At 41.4% G+C, this 15816-nt stretch overlaps 1 protein-coding gene across 9 annotated transcripts in view; it reads right to left on the minus strand.

Moving 5' to 3' along the window:
• Positions 1-15816, minus strand: part of SIN3A (SIN3 transcription regulator family member A) — a 68285-nt gene that overhangs the window by 13273 nt on the left and 39196 nt on the right. For 7 of the 9 annotated variants that reach the window (XM_067754001.1, XM_067754018.1, XM_067753993.1 and 4 more), the window contains exons 10-17: positions 15421-15539; positions 14633-14843; positions 14209-14325; positions 11589-11827; positions 10063-10246; positions 8422-8995; positions 5997-6166; positions 1802-1975 (exon numbers count right to left, since the gene is read on the minus strand). In XM_067754001.1, coding sequence (XP_067610102.1) covers positions 1802-1975; positions 5997-6166; positions 8422-8995; positions 10063-10246; positions 11589-11827; positions 14209-14325; positions 14633-14843; positions 15421-15539 — 1788 coding nt within the window. Of the gene's footprint in view, positions 1-1801; positions 1976-2000; positions 2212-5996; positions 6167-8421; positions 8996-10062; positions 10247-11588; positions 11828-14208; positions 14326-14632; positions 14844-15420; positions 15540-15816 lie in introns of those variants that run through there. The other 2 variants (XM_067754043.1, XM_067754062.1) reach the window with 2 other exon arrangements.

Here is a 15816-nt window from a genome sequence, read left to right on the forward strand (position 1 = left end):
GGCATAGCCAAAAAAAACCCCCCAAAAACAAACAAACAAAAAACCCCGCAAAAAACTATGGTACATTCGTACTATTATGTATGACACAGCAGTTGAAAAAATGAGCTGGATCTATGTAAACCAAAATAGAGCAAATTCTAAGACATGTAAAAAAAAAAAAAAGCCAGATGTAAAATACGCTAATCCAATCTAAATCTAATCATTAATTTCTATATAAACATCTATGTGTCAATATATGCAAATGCACAGAAAAGGGTCTGAATGGATACACAGAGAGCTAAACATGCCTGATTTTTAAAAAAGCACCGTAGAATATGCATAGAAAAAAAATGAAGGGAGAGGAGGCGGGAGGTGGGGCTGGGCAGAGGATTTGAAGGGCTGCTTATTCTTAGCTTAATGCTAATACTATATGGACTTTTATTCTCTATATAAACATTTGAAAGAAAAAGGTCACTGTGATGACACGATTTTCCTGGTTACCAAGCCTTCTGTTCCTGCTATTCCCTCTGCTATTCTGACAACTATTCTTATCTACTGGGTTAGTCTACCCATTCCTTCATAGGCCCTCACCACACAATTTAATACACTGTTAACTCATTGTAGATGGGGATGATAATTCTGTCCACCATGAAAGTAAACACCCACTAAACTCATAATAAACATTTATAGATTTAAAACTCTGAAAGGCTTAGGAAATCTCTTCTGTAGTGGGAAAGTCCTCGGATAGTAGAACATTAGATCTGTGACTGAACTAGAAAACTCATTTCCAGGTCTTTGATTCTAAATTAAGCCAACAGTACAGGTGATAGATCAGAAACTAAAGAAATAGCTGAAAATAGAAGTGAACAATTTGAGGGTCAGATCATTAAAGTACATGGAACATGCCCACCAAGGTCAAACTTTTATTTAGCTTAGCTCTCTCTGCTAGGCCAACTACAAACCTTATTCTGGGCCACCTAAACCTGTGCTTACATTAATACATACAGGCTTTGTTCAACTATACACGTTTATTACATAGATGCAATCACAACACACATAATTTTGTGTCCTTTATTTGTTTCAGTATTTTTATAATTTATAATTAACTTTTAAGAGCTGCAAAATATGCCATCCAGCATTCACACAATAGGCTGCCATTAACCATTCCCGTAAAGGGTTGGACACCTAGACTGTTTCCAGCTATTTGCTTTTCTAATTAGCTATTATAATGGTAGAAAACCGGAAACAACCTAAATGTCCAACTAGACAGGCATAATTTTCTATAAAATTAAATATCAAATAGTCATAAAAAGATGCTGAAGACCCAGAGGTGTTGCTAACTGAGCGAAATAAGTTCCAGAACATTTTGCCCAGTATAATCTTTTTCAAAATACATATTAGCATAGAAAAGTTTAGAAATGTCATCAATGATTATTTCTGGGAAGAACTGTAGGTGACTAGTTTTTCTTTTCTCTGCGTTTCCTATCTTTTCTACAATGACCATGGATTACACTTTTAAACAATAATATTTACGAAGCATTTAATACCCAAATAAATGTTCAGCGAAGAAGAATACAAAATTATAAAAATCATATGTAAGAGGTAATTTTTTTAAAAGGCAAGAAACAGACTACCCACAAGAGACTTTACTTTTCCATGTTTTTTTGCATTTATTCCAGTGAGTTCACAGGCTCTCCAAGGAGGTCTAGGAGTGGAATCACTGGGTCAAAGTACCCTGGTATGGCTTTGACTTCTGGTGGAGAGAGCCCCAACAGCTCACACTGTCGTCAGCATGGTCCCTGACTACCTGAGTACCTCTCACCTTAAAGCAATTCTCATCTGACATGAGCTGCTCAGCCTTCCGCTGATATGTTGACTCCAGGAGGCTCCTTGAGGTCTGTGTATTCAGCTGGCCTCCAGTGGCCCCATTATTGTTTTCCGCCAGGTACAGGTCAGTCACTTGTACACAGATCTCATCACTCACGATGTGCTGCAGCTGGAATCAAGCAAAGGCAAGTCATCAGGGAACCAAAAATATAGTTCTCCCTGTCACACACTCAGCCTCCCTTTGGTGGTTCCAATCACTCAGCTCAAAAAGGTTTTTTCCAGGGCCTCCCTGGTGGCGCAGTGGTTGAGAGTCTGCCTGCCGATGCAGGGCATACGGGTTCATGCCGCGGAGCGGCTGGGCCCGTGAGCCATGGCCGATGAGCCTGCGCGTCCAGAGCCCGTGCTCTGCAACGGGAGAGGCCACAACAGTGAGAGGCCCGCGTACCGCAAAAAGAAAAAAAAAGAAGGGTTTTCTGGTTGATCATTTTAGAACATTAATCATACAAAACCACTATCTTATTTTCTTGGAGAATAACCAAGCCAAAATCTTCAACCATATCTCTGGTCCATGAATAAAATGTTCATATATATTTAAAAGCAAAACCATAAGCAACTCAGGTTAATGTGCTGCTCATTTAAAGTTCTAAGGAACTTAAGAAAAATTTTTTTACATGAAAGAAAATTTCCATGGTTTCCTAATTTTATGGCACTTCTTTACCATTTACAATTTCCTTTCATACGTATTCTCAGTTGATCCACACAACTACCCTGGGAAGCAGGCTGGAGAAGGGTACCCTACTATATTGATATATGAGACAAATTTACATGTTAGATAAGAAAACTCACGTGTGCTAAGGTGAGGAGAGGGACTTCGGAGAACCATGAAAGCAAGATCCATGTCTACATTCACAGCCCTAGTACAAAGTCTGAAACTCAATAGGCACTGAGGAAGCTGTTACTGAATTAATCTGTCATGGGTGCTCACCTGAAGGAGCTGAGTTAGGACTAATATTCTTTCTAACACATCCTCTATTTTTCCACATCTGATAATAAAAGTATAGTATTTAAAATTGTAGGTAAATTAACTCATTTTCAACACAGGTCAATCACGACTGACTACTGGTAACTTCTGAAACTATCTTATTAAACTATCTGATGACTAGAAAGTTGAATCTTTCAGAGATTCTATTCTCATAGGTCATGACGATATATCTACTGTGAAATAAAGATTCTCTCAAATGAAACTTTACCCATTAAAATGCCAGAGAATGTGAAAAACAGATACAAGAAAGCAAAATGTTAATTGCAGTATCAATTTGTCTATTTTACTTTAAAATTCTCATAACCACTAAGCCATTCTATTTTTAGGAAGATACACTCTTTTTGAAGTGCTAGTAACTATGACAACTACTTATTTTTAACATTTAAAAAACTCTTAAGTGACAAGTATGTGTATTTGTAGATAAATGGACAAGGTGCAAGGTCAGAAGGGTGAGTGACCTGATGGTGGTAGAAAGGCCAGCAACTGGAGGTCGTTAAATTACAATTAGTCTATACAACGGCTTTTAATGTGACCATTAAAATAATGCTTATGATAACTTGCTAATACGGGGGAAGGCTTAAAATACAGTGTTTAAGAGAGAAAAAAAGCAGTGCACGTCCAAAGCATGGTCTCTATCATGTAGATACTTCTTTATACCTTCCTGTAAAAGGAGACCACGTCACCGACTCCCTATCCGCACCCTCTCCTTGGATATCTGGCCCCTTCTAGTCTTTGGAAAGGGCAGCATTATAAATCCAGGGACAACTAGGCAACTCTCATCCCCACACTAGGCTGGTTAGATTCTCTCTCCTGCTAAATTGAAATGACACAATGAGTGTGTCTGGTAGACTTTTTACAGAGGAGCACCTGGATGGTTGGTAATGCCAGGGCCAGAGGCACTGCCGTGGCAAGTGAAAGCCTCAGGTGCTGGAGAAGCCTTGAGTACGTGCTGAGTGTTCATCTGAAGAGAGAAGCATGAGGATGGGGGAGATGTCCAGAAAGGAGGCATGCAGGAGAGGGAAAAAAAAAACCTCCCCAGTCTAACCCCTAGATGGTCTGGCCATATTTTGAGTCCCACACCAGATGTCTGTGAGACTGCCTATTGTATTCTTAAGACAAAACCCTCTTAAACTAGTCTAGAAAAGTAAGATAAATATATGGTTTGACCTTGAAATATATGTTCTACCTCCAGTCAGCAATGAACTCTGGAGAACAGCAAAGGAGATAAGGAGAGTAAGAAATGTTATGCCTCCAATTCAGGAGTTAAGCTGAGGAGCATAAACGTATTTTAAAAACAATGGATTCAGATTTCTGGATAAAACCTGTCTCCATAAAAAAAGATCGGACCTTATGTATTATTGACTCAAAATCATAACCAGGTGCTTCTAGTAAATAGACTAATTATATCTATTTAAAAAACCAACCTTGCTGGCTTCCCTGGTGGCGCAGTGGTTGAGAGTCCGCCTGCCGATGCAGGGGACACGGGTTCGTGCCCCGGTCTGGGAAGTTCCCACATGCCTCAGAGCGGCTGGGCCTGTGAGCCATGGCCGCTGAGCCTTGTTGTATTAGATTTTTAAAGTTGTACTGGTAGTATGAAAGACTTTATTTCTAGCTGTAGCAACAGCAAACTTGTAAACAGAAACATAAGCACATGGTAACTGAAGTCTTTTATGTAAATCTAGGGGACATTAACAGGCATTAGTCTCTCAAAAATTATGACCAGGGCTTCCCTGGTGGCGCAGTGGTTGAGAGTCCGCCTGCCGATGCAGGCGGCACAGGTTCGTGCCCCTGTCTGGGAGGATCCCACGTGCCGTGGGGTGGCTGGGCCCGTGAGCCATGGCCGCTGAGCCTGCATGTCTGGAGCCTGTGCTCCGCAACGGGAGAGGCCACAACAGTGAGGGGCCCGCGTACAGCAAAAAAAAAAAAAAAAAAAATTATGACCATAGCTGATTGTATACATGTAAAGATTTCTGTCCATCACCATTAAGACCCCTTAAGGGAAGGCCTAATAACCACTTCAACTTTCAGCTCTCTGCCTGACAACTTTTGTGAAGATGCCAAGATTCAGTTATGTGAAGCAACATTCCTTGACTCTGAGTAGATCCTGTGAGAGGGGTGCAGAGCCATGCATCCTTCTAAATTCAAGGTAAAAGCATGAGTACTTTGCGAAGGATTCCATATTTTATCTGAGGAAAACACTGAACAAGCTTTTCTTTCCATAGTAGCGGTGTGGACTCTAGAATTAGAATTGTCTTTTTAAAAGTTTTCACTTTGGGCTTCCCTGGTGGCGCAGTGGCTGAGAGTCCGCCTGCCGATGCAGGGGACACGGGTTCGTGCCCCGATCCGGGAAGATCCCACGTGCCGCGGAGCGGCTGGGCCCGTGAGCCATGGCCGCTGAGTCTGTGCATCCGGAGCCTGTGCTCCGCAATGGGAGAGGCCACAACAGTGAGAGGCCCGCGTATCGCAAAAAAAAAAAAAAAAGTTTCCACTTTAAAGAAAGTGGTGCACTATCAACAGACTCCGATCCCTTCAAAAGTTCAGAACTAAAGGCAAAGGAATGGAAACCTATTACATGTTATTTGCTATAAAATTATTGTTGTAAAGAACAACATATTTACAAACTTCTAGGGTGCCACAAGAATAAACCAAAAAACCAACTACAAATCTAACTCAGAGGGAATCTCAGATAGTGAGGTGGACAGAGTATAAAAGATGTTGTATGAAACCCTTCCTGTAAAAAGAATTTCAAATGTTAAATACGGAAAGTCCATAGAATTACCAACACCTAAAGAAGAGGAAACTGAGCTCACGCCTGGTACCCGACGTAAGAGCTGGGAGGGTAGGGCAGGGGGTCAGGACCAGTGCTGGGGGTAAAACATCACGTCTCAGGTAGGCTCATACTCCCAGGGCACGCTGAGCAAAGCAAAGGAGTCAACCACATGGCTGAAGTACTCCCACTCTGTTAACAGGAGAAATCCGACATCACATCACATTAACCTCTCCCTCCCCTCTACAGAACCATGCGTTCATAAACATCATTATATGAGGAAACTGACTGCTTTCCCAACAGAAATCTTGCCTTTTCTCTTTCCTGAATCCATCTGTAGACTTTCTCCCTCACCAACCCTAGCCTCCGCCATGCCCTCACCTGTCTGACAATGCTCTGGATGAGTTTGTCCATGGTAAAGGCAATGTAGGCATGAATGGTAAACATCTCTCTTAGCGAATCTTCATACTGTGAAGAGTCTATGTTGCCATCCAGCAGGCTCCGCACCATATCCAGGAAAGCTGGGTAATAATCTTCTACATCAACGTCCACTGTGGGAGAGATGGGAGAGATGAGGCCTTACCCTGCTAAGAAAAGACTGGAAGAGAAGGCAGGGCAAATCCCACAGCTGGCCTAAAGAGCACTTAACAGAACAAATCTAGGTGTTTAGTCTGCTGCAGAGAGATGAGATCTGACAGGTGGCTACAACCCCCAGCACTGTCTATTAAAGGAGAGTGACTCTGCAACTTTAACAGCGGCTTCTAACACTCCGACTGACCGTGCCTGAAAAACACTTATTTACAGTATGGCCTGGCTATGCGTGACAGGAGAGCAAAATATCCCAGGGAAGAAGTTTCGTCAAAAAGTTCTTGGCTCCCCTGCTAAGACAGGAACCTGCTCTCGCAGCCTACAAAGAGCATCCCTCACACAGGTCGCCTGCTCATACAGCTCTTTCAACGGAGCATCAAGGGCTGAAGAGAAAAGGCAGGCGGAACCATACTCCAGCACTAGGAAACCTCTCGGGAACAGAAAAAGACGAGTGCAAATTAAATCCTCTATGAATAATGAAGTGATCTGCATTTGTCAAAGTCCTTTTGTTTAAAAATGGATTCCCAATATTGTACTTCACAAATTACATTAAATGATTTGTACTTGCTGCATATGAATCACTTCAACCACCAGCTGGAATCTTATCAGTTGTTACAGAGACCTCTGGCAACTAGCAGTGTGCACAAGGAAAGGTGAAAGGACTCCGCCTTTAGTTTACTAAAATAAGACCCATTTACATAAAGCTCAAAAACAGGCAACTCTGATCTCCAGCGCTGGCAATCAAGACTGTGGCACGACGGGGCTACCGGTTATGTTCTGTTTCTTGATCAGGGTGCTGGTTATCAGGTGTGTTTGCTTTGTAAAAATTCGCTGAGCTACACAATTCGGATGTGTATACTTTTCTGTCTATGTTTTGCACTGCAATAAAAAGTTCACTGAAATGAAAAAAAATTACAACAAGAACTCTTTGTCTTTGACATTTAGTTACCTCTTTGTAAAATATAGGGGAAAAAAGGCTGAGAGCAAAAGCTGAGTCCATTTCCATTTATCTGAAGTGTGATGGATTCATTCAAGACAGGTTAAACAGGACAACTACTGTTTAAAAGAAGCAACTGGCTTGAGTTTCATTACAGAACATTACCTTGTTCGGATCCACAGCATAGGAACGGGCTGTGCTACTGCCATGAAAAAATGCTTTCATGTCAGAATAAAGCTGAGTGCTATTAGCGCAAACCACATGACCCACGATCAGTGTGAGGCTTGACATTATTACTCAAGAACAAACTGTAAGCCTCAAACCAGGTTAAGTCAACGGTCAAGCCAGGATTAGGTCATCTTCTGTCTCATTTCTACCCAAGCAGATGGAATCACTATACTGAAGTCTCTCAAGCTAGTATTAATCCAGATAAAGGCTTTTAGAATTAATTCCCAGGTTCATTAGCTCTTCAACAGATAGAAGGCCAGGGCTTCAAATGGGCTTCTTACACCAGTAACAGTTTTTTTTTTTTAAAAAAAAAGGAAAGAAAAGAAAAGAAAGGATAATTCACTCCAAAGATTGGCTATTTCCTAAAGAGCACAGAAGAAAGGCTTCACAAAAAAGCTTTTGGCTCACAGCTTAAGTACCTAACTTATGACCTGAAGAGATATCTAGAAGCAAGCAGCATAGAATTACTTAGAGGATATGGTGGCTTCCTTAATCCTCATTTATTTTCCTTTTCCTGAGTCTTCTATCTTCATTCCTGCTCTGCCTGTTCTGCTGTCTCAAACCATCTCTTGAGTCCCCATCTCCTCTTTTGCATCTGTCTCAGGCATGAACAACTAGGAATTTATGTTCTGTCATGGAATGAAACCAACTATGACGTTTGAGTCACGTCTCTGTCCTTTCAAACACTTTGCAATAACCCAGAGATCTGCCATTTGGGAAACTGACAGTAACTGACACCCACTTCCCTGGTGTCCATGGTACCAGCTATTGAGTGTCCATGATCCAAGCAGTGCACAGGGTGCTTCTCATATTTTCTCCAATTGTCCCAACAACCCCAAGAGACAAGTAGTACCTCCATTTTACAGGTAAACAGGTTCACAGAGTTTAAGTAAGGTCACACAACCAGTAAACTGCGGTGCTAGGATTTGAACCTAGCCAGCCTCTAAGGCCTGCCTGTGCTCTATGTATAAAAGAAAGCAGTCCTGAGTCTAACTAGGCCCTGAGGTCCCCAACCCCTCACATCTTCTGTAGACTGACAATCTAAGCACTCACTAGGTTCTTTGAGACGTAGCTGGATGGCGGGGCTGTCACTCTTGTCTCGCTTTATGCCCAACACTTCCCGTTCCCACTCTCTCTCTCGGTTTTCTTCTTCAATTTGCCGTTCAGCCTGGGAACAAATCCGCAGCAGCCTCAAGCAGAGTATCTGGTGCAGTCGCATAAAGATATACCAGTTATTATTAACATAGAAGAGGTTGTATACTTCATCCATCCCTCTTAACTTCTGAGCTGCTGTGTTACTGAACAGTAGCTTGGACTTAGGGGGACTGCCCCCAACACCATTGTGCTTCTTAGCCGCCCCTGTGGCTTCATCTACATCCATCTCTTCTTCTTCCTCCTCCTCTACATCCGAGAGATCACCTCTCTGAGCAAAGAGCAGATCTGGAATAAAATGATGCATGATTTGCTTGATTTTATATTTGTCCTCCTTCTGAATGCCTGTCTGCCTCTTCACATGGTGGATAATCAGAGCAGCAGCATCTTCCAGAATCTGTTTGTCTTCGTAGGCAAGTGAGAGGTGTGGACCAACAGGTACACCAGCATTTTCTTCCGTAGCCTGCTCTTGCCTCTAACAGGAGAGAGAGACAAAGTATTACGCGATGTACCTACAGGAACAACAAACAGACCTATGAGACTACACCAGCAGTACTTTCTATTAACCACAGTGGCCATTATTTTCTAACCCAAAACTTCCAGAAACAAAAAGATGATGTGCGAGATGTGGTTTGATAACAAAATGATCGATGCCTTCCAGACATTGAAGACTTATAAGAGACAATGGGACAGAACTGGGATCATCTTTTAAAATTCCGGATTAGTATTTATGGAGGATACGATATGAAGTCTAGGATTTACTTTAAAATCCTTCTGGGGTGGGAGTGTGGATGGTGGCAGATATAACAAAATTGGTAAAATAGAGGTGATTAAGTTTATGTAAGAGATCATTTTACTATTCTCTCCCCTTTTGTGTATGTTTGATAGTTTCATAATACAAAGTTTTTTCAAATTCAAGATCACACCATTTCTAGGAATTCTCAATCACACTGTATTTGTTTCTATCCATCCCCTAAGACTGTGAGCTCAAAGAAAGCAGGATTAATTTCTTATTCATCTCTGTATCCTAGCTCCCAGTACTCTATATAATCCTGGTAAGGATGCCGAATAAACAAGGATTAGGAAGAGTCTAGGGGGAGTTCTCTGGCGGTCCAGTGGTTAGGACTCCACACACTCAGTGTGGAGGGCCCAGCTTCGAGGAACTAAAATCCCACAAGCCACACGGTGCGGCCAAAAAAAAAAAAAGTCTGGGGATCAATGATAGTATTTTAAGCTGTGGGAAGTTGAGATGGGCTACCTGAAGGAATATAAGGTACTGTTGGAAGGAAACAGATAGGGAGAGAAGTGGGAGAGGGGGGTAGTGGGCATGAACTGAAACCAGGATGGGAAACTAGTAAAACAGCTTAGTGAGGCTTAGATTTAAAATGGTAGAATCGGGAATAGAAGTCTATGCTATGAAGCAAGAATCAACAAGTTTTGGAGGGTCTCACATTCACATAACAAAGGTAATCTGCAGCAGTCAAAGCTACGCTGAACATACAGACTGGGGACGTCGCACAGATGTAGAGACCTCCAGCTCACCTCATCATAGATACTCTCAATCTCGTTGAGTAAGCTCTTAGACCTCAGGACCTTGGTGTCATTTTGTTTAAAGTTGATGCCTTGGTGGTCCAGAGATTTCAAGTAGTATTTCTCATTTTGCTCTCTCCACACCTTGTTAAAGCCTCTCTGAGCTTCTCGCCATTCTTCCTCTTTCATTTTCAACCTAGTGGAGTGGAAGGTGGAAAAACAAGACATGGGAATCGAGATGAGGGAATTTTAAGGCAGGGAGTCATACTGGAATCCTGGCTCTGCCATATTAGCCATATAAGACTGTCTCTTTATCAGTAAAATAGGGGTAACAGCACCTAATCTCATAAGGGTTTAGAAGCAAGAAATATGTCAGGTTTATTTTATTTCGAAGGTCAAAAGATATAGCAGATCTGCCAAAACTGTTGGCAACTTTGGGGTAAATTTTATTCAAACCAGTCTTGAACTCTGATACATGAGAAACTTACTCATTCAAGACTTACTTTGGGGAAGTAATTTGTCCCAAAGTCAGAAATCTTGCCAAGAATAGTTATTTCTCAAACAACATTCCACAGAATACCCTAGAAAAGGAGGTTCTCTTCCTTGGCCAGCTAAAACAAAGTGAAACAAGTTTCTTTGCTCAGGACTTCTGAGAACGTTTATTATGCTAATGTAAATGCAAAAGTCTAAGAGCAGAGAACTTGCACAATAACGTTCCTCTGGCCACAGTTTGGAAGTTCTAATGAGAACGACTGATCCTGATACTCTAGAAGAGAGGAGAGTAAAATCAAAACCAGCACTAGAACTGAAGAATATCCTCCATCTCAAAGACAAAAGTTAAATGCTACTGGCAAGGAGAGGAACAGCTTGTGCCAGCTCTTGAGGAGAAGACTAGGGAGGAACAATAAAATCTGGGCACTTGTGCATTGTGCAGCAGGTAAGTTTTCACCAGGTGATACAGACAGAGGCCCCTATGAATCTTAGCTGGGATTCATAGTGTAGTACAGAGTGCCATGTGCTTGGAGGAGCCTGGGGCTCAGCCCTGGCCTCCTCCATGATACCCAGCCTTAGGTGGGTTCAACAGCCCCTCTATACCTCAGGCTGAAGTTTTGTTATGAGAAAGAAGACATTCTTGGTAAAAATGGCAAGCTAAGTCTTTTTTAATAACACATATCAATTTTACAAAGACAACGTGATTTTTCTTATTAAAAAACAAAGATGTGAACATTGGTTAGTACTGAGTGACAGGAACATGGGTGGCTGTTTTCTTCTTTGTTCTCTTCTCTATTTTAAAATATTACCTCAAACACACAGAGCATTCCACTATGGACTTTAAAGGTTTGTTCTCCACTGCTGGCTACACAGAAGCCTATCGGGAAGCTCCACTACCCCACACTCCACCTGATTTCCCACAACCAGGGTTGGGGAGAAATGGAGGTCTCATGGGGTAACCAAGTCGAAAAGGAGAATCTTATTTAATGGGACACTAGTCTGTCAAGGAGCACACTGAAGCATGAAGGGCATATTCACTCAGGTACCTTTTAAGGACAATTGGGACGGCAATGGAGGGGTTCTTCCTCAGACCATCAATGATGTCAGCTGCTTTATCAGCATATATCCTTTGGAGGGCTTTTCGATGGATGACTTCTGATGTGCCCCCGAGGGTGTTGTCCAAGCGAAATTTGGCTTGTTCCTCAGCAGACAAGCGGGAAAGCTTCTTCTGTATTGCTTCCAAAACCCGGATCGTTGCCAGATTAGTCTCTAAAACTACATCAAGCTAAAGAAAAAGACAAAGTATGTTCAGGACCCCAACCAGAACAGAATAGCTGTCAGGCGTATAAGGTAGAAGAAGTCAAACTCCTTGGATTTGAACCCTGGCTCTGCCATACCATAGCCATATAAAACTGTGTCCTTATAGGTAAAACAGGGATAACACCACCTACTCCCATAAGGTTGTTTTCTGGATTTAACAGTACAATCCATGTAAAGGATTTAGCACGACGCCAGGCATGCAACAAACATCCAATAAATGATGGCTAAGCGGTAGTTAATACTTGTACCACCACCAGTGTGCTTTACTTAGGACTACTGGCCCCCGGCCCCCACACCAGAGGGACCTAATAGGAAACAACCTTACAGACACTTTCCCCTGAACTTTCATGAATTACTAAGATGTTACAAACAATAACAACCACTACAACGAAATCCCAAAAAGACCATTCAAGATTACCTATCAGTCTCATGAGTAAGGTTTTTCAGGGTAACTTGAAATGTTTAAATATTTAATAGCCTTGTTCCACATCTAGTAATAATAAGAGCAGTGGCTATCATTCCTTATGGACTTCAATGTCGTATCTGTGGGTAACCATTTAAATTCTTACTGAATTTCTGGCATTTTATTTTCTGGCAAGGGCTTAGCCCTGACCTGGTTAAGGATATGACTAGCAACCTTTGAGTTAACTTTTTTCCAAGGCTTAACACAAAATTCTCCAGATGAGAAAAAGAAAATGAAATAAATGAGCAGTCTCAAAGGTCTATGACCAAATGTCTGTGTGTTTCCTAATTTTTGTAGTTTCAGGACTATGGCAGTCATTTTGTCAAATATTTCTGGTTGTCCCCCCACTTTTCCCCAGTTATGGATAAATGATGGATTGAACTTCCTGGCTCCCTTGTGATTAGATAGGGCCATGCAACTAGTTCTAGCAAATGAGTTTTGCACAGGTGAGTCAAAGTAATGTCTATTACGTCTAGGCTAGAGCATTTAAGGGTGCAAGATCCATCTGAGCTCTTTTTCCCTCTAGTCACTGGCACTGTTCAAGATGGTGGCACTCTGTCAGCCTAGGTCCCCAAGTAATTCTGATGAGCAGAATCTCCTGCTAAACATCATGCACATGTAGTATGATGAAGAAATAAATCTATTTTTATAAGCCACTGAGATTTGGGGGTTGTCTGTATTGCAGGAATGTTAACCTATACTGATGTATAAAGGATTCAAACTAGTCCATCCCATCCAATCCTAAGTATGTGCATGTGCACACACACACATTTCTTGCGTCTTAACTCTCTGCAAGTGGGAAATGAGGCTGTTGCCTCTCATTTGCAGGCATACTAGTCAAGAATAGGAATACCCTGTCAAAAACAGAGGCCAGTCTCTGCTTTCTCACACATCATCTAAACTTACTAAACATAGGTAAAAAAGAAATGCTTTCTTTAGCTTGATAAAACTTTCTATAGAAGTTAACATCTGTCACGATTGAGTTTTCTGCAAATGGTTGAAGCTCCTCATAAACGCTGGGGCAGAGATGGCCAACCACCTGCCAGTGGCCAAGCAACATGGGGCTCTTCATTCAAAACATGCCAGAAACAGATGAAGCAAGTGTGAAGGGGGATAACTGGCAGAGAGCTAAATCAGTATGGATGAAAAAAGGAGCAAAATATCTCCCATCCATATGAATGAGCAGGGGCAGTCGGTTTTATATAATAAATACATTAAGTAGGATGCACGTAATTTTACCTCTCAAGACACAGTTAACATTCCATTTTTGTTGCTATCAGTGAACTAGACACTGAGAATTGAGTCCATTTTCAGTACTCCCACTCCTGGTATTGGGGCTGTCTACCAGCTCATTTCTTCACTCCAGCTCTTCCTTTCCCAACTACTTTAAAATAAAGTCCCTAACTCAACTTTCTTTCAAATGGAGCCAAATCAATATCAGAAATATGAAAGAGGAGTTCCAGTTCTCACAGAAGAGCTGGTTTGCTAACCATTTTAAGATACCTGCTAAAAATAATACACACTTTAAGATAAATAATTTAAAACAGCTGCAAGAAAGCCCACTAGGTCTTAAGATACTGATTTTACATACCACGTAGACACAATAACCTTTAAAACGCTATTGAAAATTCAAAGGAGTATTATCCAGCCATCAATGGATAATTTCAGTTACAAAGGGTAAGTAACATTTGTCATAAAAATATTACTAATATATTTGACAAAGTCGTAAAACATGGTAAATACAATAAGCATTTACCACAGAAGAACGAGAGCCTCTTGCTCCTTTGTCTTAAAAAACCAACCCTCCCAGGTAGGTATTTAAGATATCCTCTTGTTCCAAATCTCCCATTTCCCCAAATTTCAAATGATAAAGGAGCTTGTACCTCAAAACGTTCATCTTCACAACGATAGATATGTTCTTCATACTGAGTTTTCTTGGAACTAACAAAGGTGGAGTCCTCAGACCAGGAGGGGAAGGAAACCCAGGTATCATTTAAAACCTTTGGGTAAAAGAAGAGAAATTGAAACAGAAGTGTAACAAAGTTTTCAGGTGATTCAGCGTTCTCAATAAAAAAGACAACACTTTAGGGGAGGGAAGAAACAGTTAACATTACAATTTTCACCTTTAGCAAGTTTAAAAAGATAGTAAGAAAAAGGCTCTCAATAAAGGTATAAAACATTTTCTTTTGAAAAAAGACAGAAAAGCATTTTGATTTCCTCATTCATGTAAATTCTCCATCCCAGGTACCACTCCCTTCTGGAGGAAGCTGCGGATTCAGGGCTGATCCTTTCTCAGGGAGGTCTTACCTCTTTACAGAGAGGAGTCCGTCCTGTACACTTGGGCTGCTGGTAACTCTTTGGCAGGGCTCGATAGCTGGAGCCCAACCGTTTACAAGAGGCATAATCTATCTCCATGGCAATGCCCTCTGTGGCTCGTTCCTTTGGAAAGGTTTCCAGATGTACAGACTCCTTATAGCCCAGAAAGTTTTTAAACCAATTAAACAATTCTGGGAATTTCCTGAAGAATCAAACCAAAAATTGGTGAGCAATTAGAAGCATGATGCAGTAATCCTGAGGTGTGACTACCACTATCTGGTGTTGGCTCAGAACTCTACTACCATTGGACAAATTCCAATGACAATTATTATTTCCTGCCTAAGAAGCAGTACTTCTGAATACCTGGCTTCTCCTTTTCTTATAAAGTGCTCTAAGACCAATTAAGGTGGTGATGGAAGAACTGTACCAGGCAATAACAAGCCATTTTCTAATCAGGAATATTGCTTCAATGTTCAGATAATTCTTAGGTTGTCAAAGTCAAGATTCTAGAACCCTGGAAGAGATTGGTCTCTATAAAACCTCCAACATTGGTCAGGGGATCAGGAGACCACTAGTCTTGGCCAATGTCCTCTCTGCCTATTTTTTCATCTCCGAAGTTGAACTAGAAGACTTCCCAGAGGACTCTCTTGACACCGACATTTTATGAGTCAACTGACCCACCACAATCAAATTAATTTTGCCTATCACATACTCCCACAAACTAAGTTTTATTTCACCTCCATATCACACATCAGGGCTAAGCTCCTGACTCCACTTACCCCAGGAATGGAGAGACTAACTGCACAAGCTCCGCCCGAGAGATCACCTCCTGGTTAAAGATAACAAGACAGCGCAGGAAATTTTCATAGGCCTCTGCACTCCGCAGAGCCTTTCGGACCTTATGGAGACAGCCGAAAGAAAAATAATTAAGCAAGGAATCAAGAGATCCTGGATTGCTTTTAAAAGACTGGGGAAATTTGAACTGTATTTGACAATATTAAGCAATCAATGTTGGTTTTCTTAGATGTGTTAATGCTTATGCTTGAAAAAAGGTATCATTTAAAAAGGAAACAGTAAAATACTTATGGATGAAATAATACATTATCTGAGATTTGTCCCCAAATAAGAGTACACATGAAACAAGTACACGGGGTAGGAACTGAGAACCGCTGAGG

Source organism: Pseudorca crassidens, chromosome 1, assembly GCF_039906515.1.
Source record: "Pseudorca crassidens isolate mPseCra1 chromosome 1, mPseCra1.hap1, whole genome shotgun sequence".
Lineage (NCBI taxonomy): Eukaryota > Metazoa > Chordata > Mammalia > Artiodactyla > Delphinidae > Pseudorca > Pseudorca crassidens.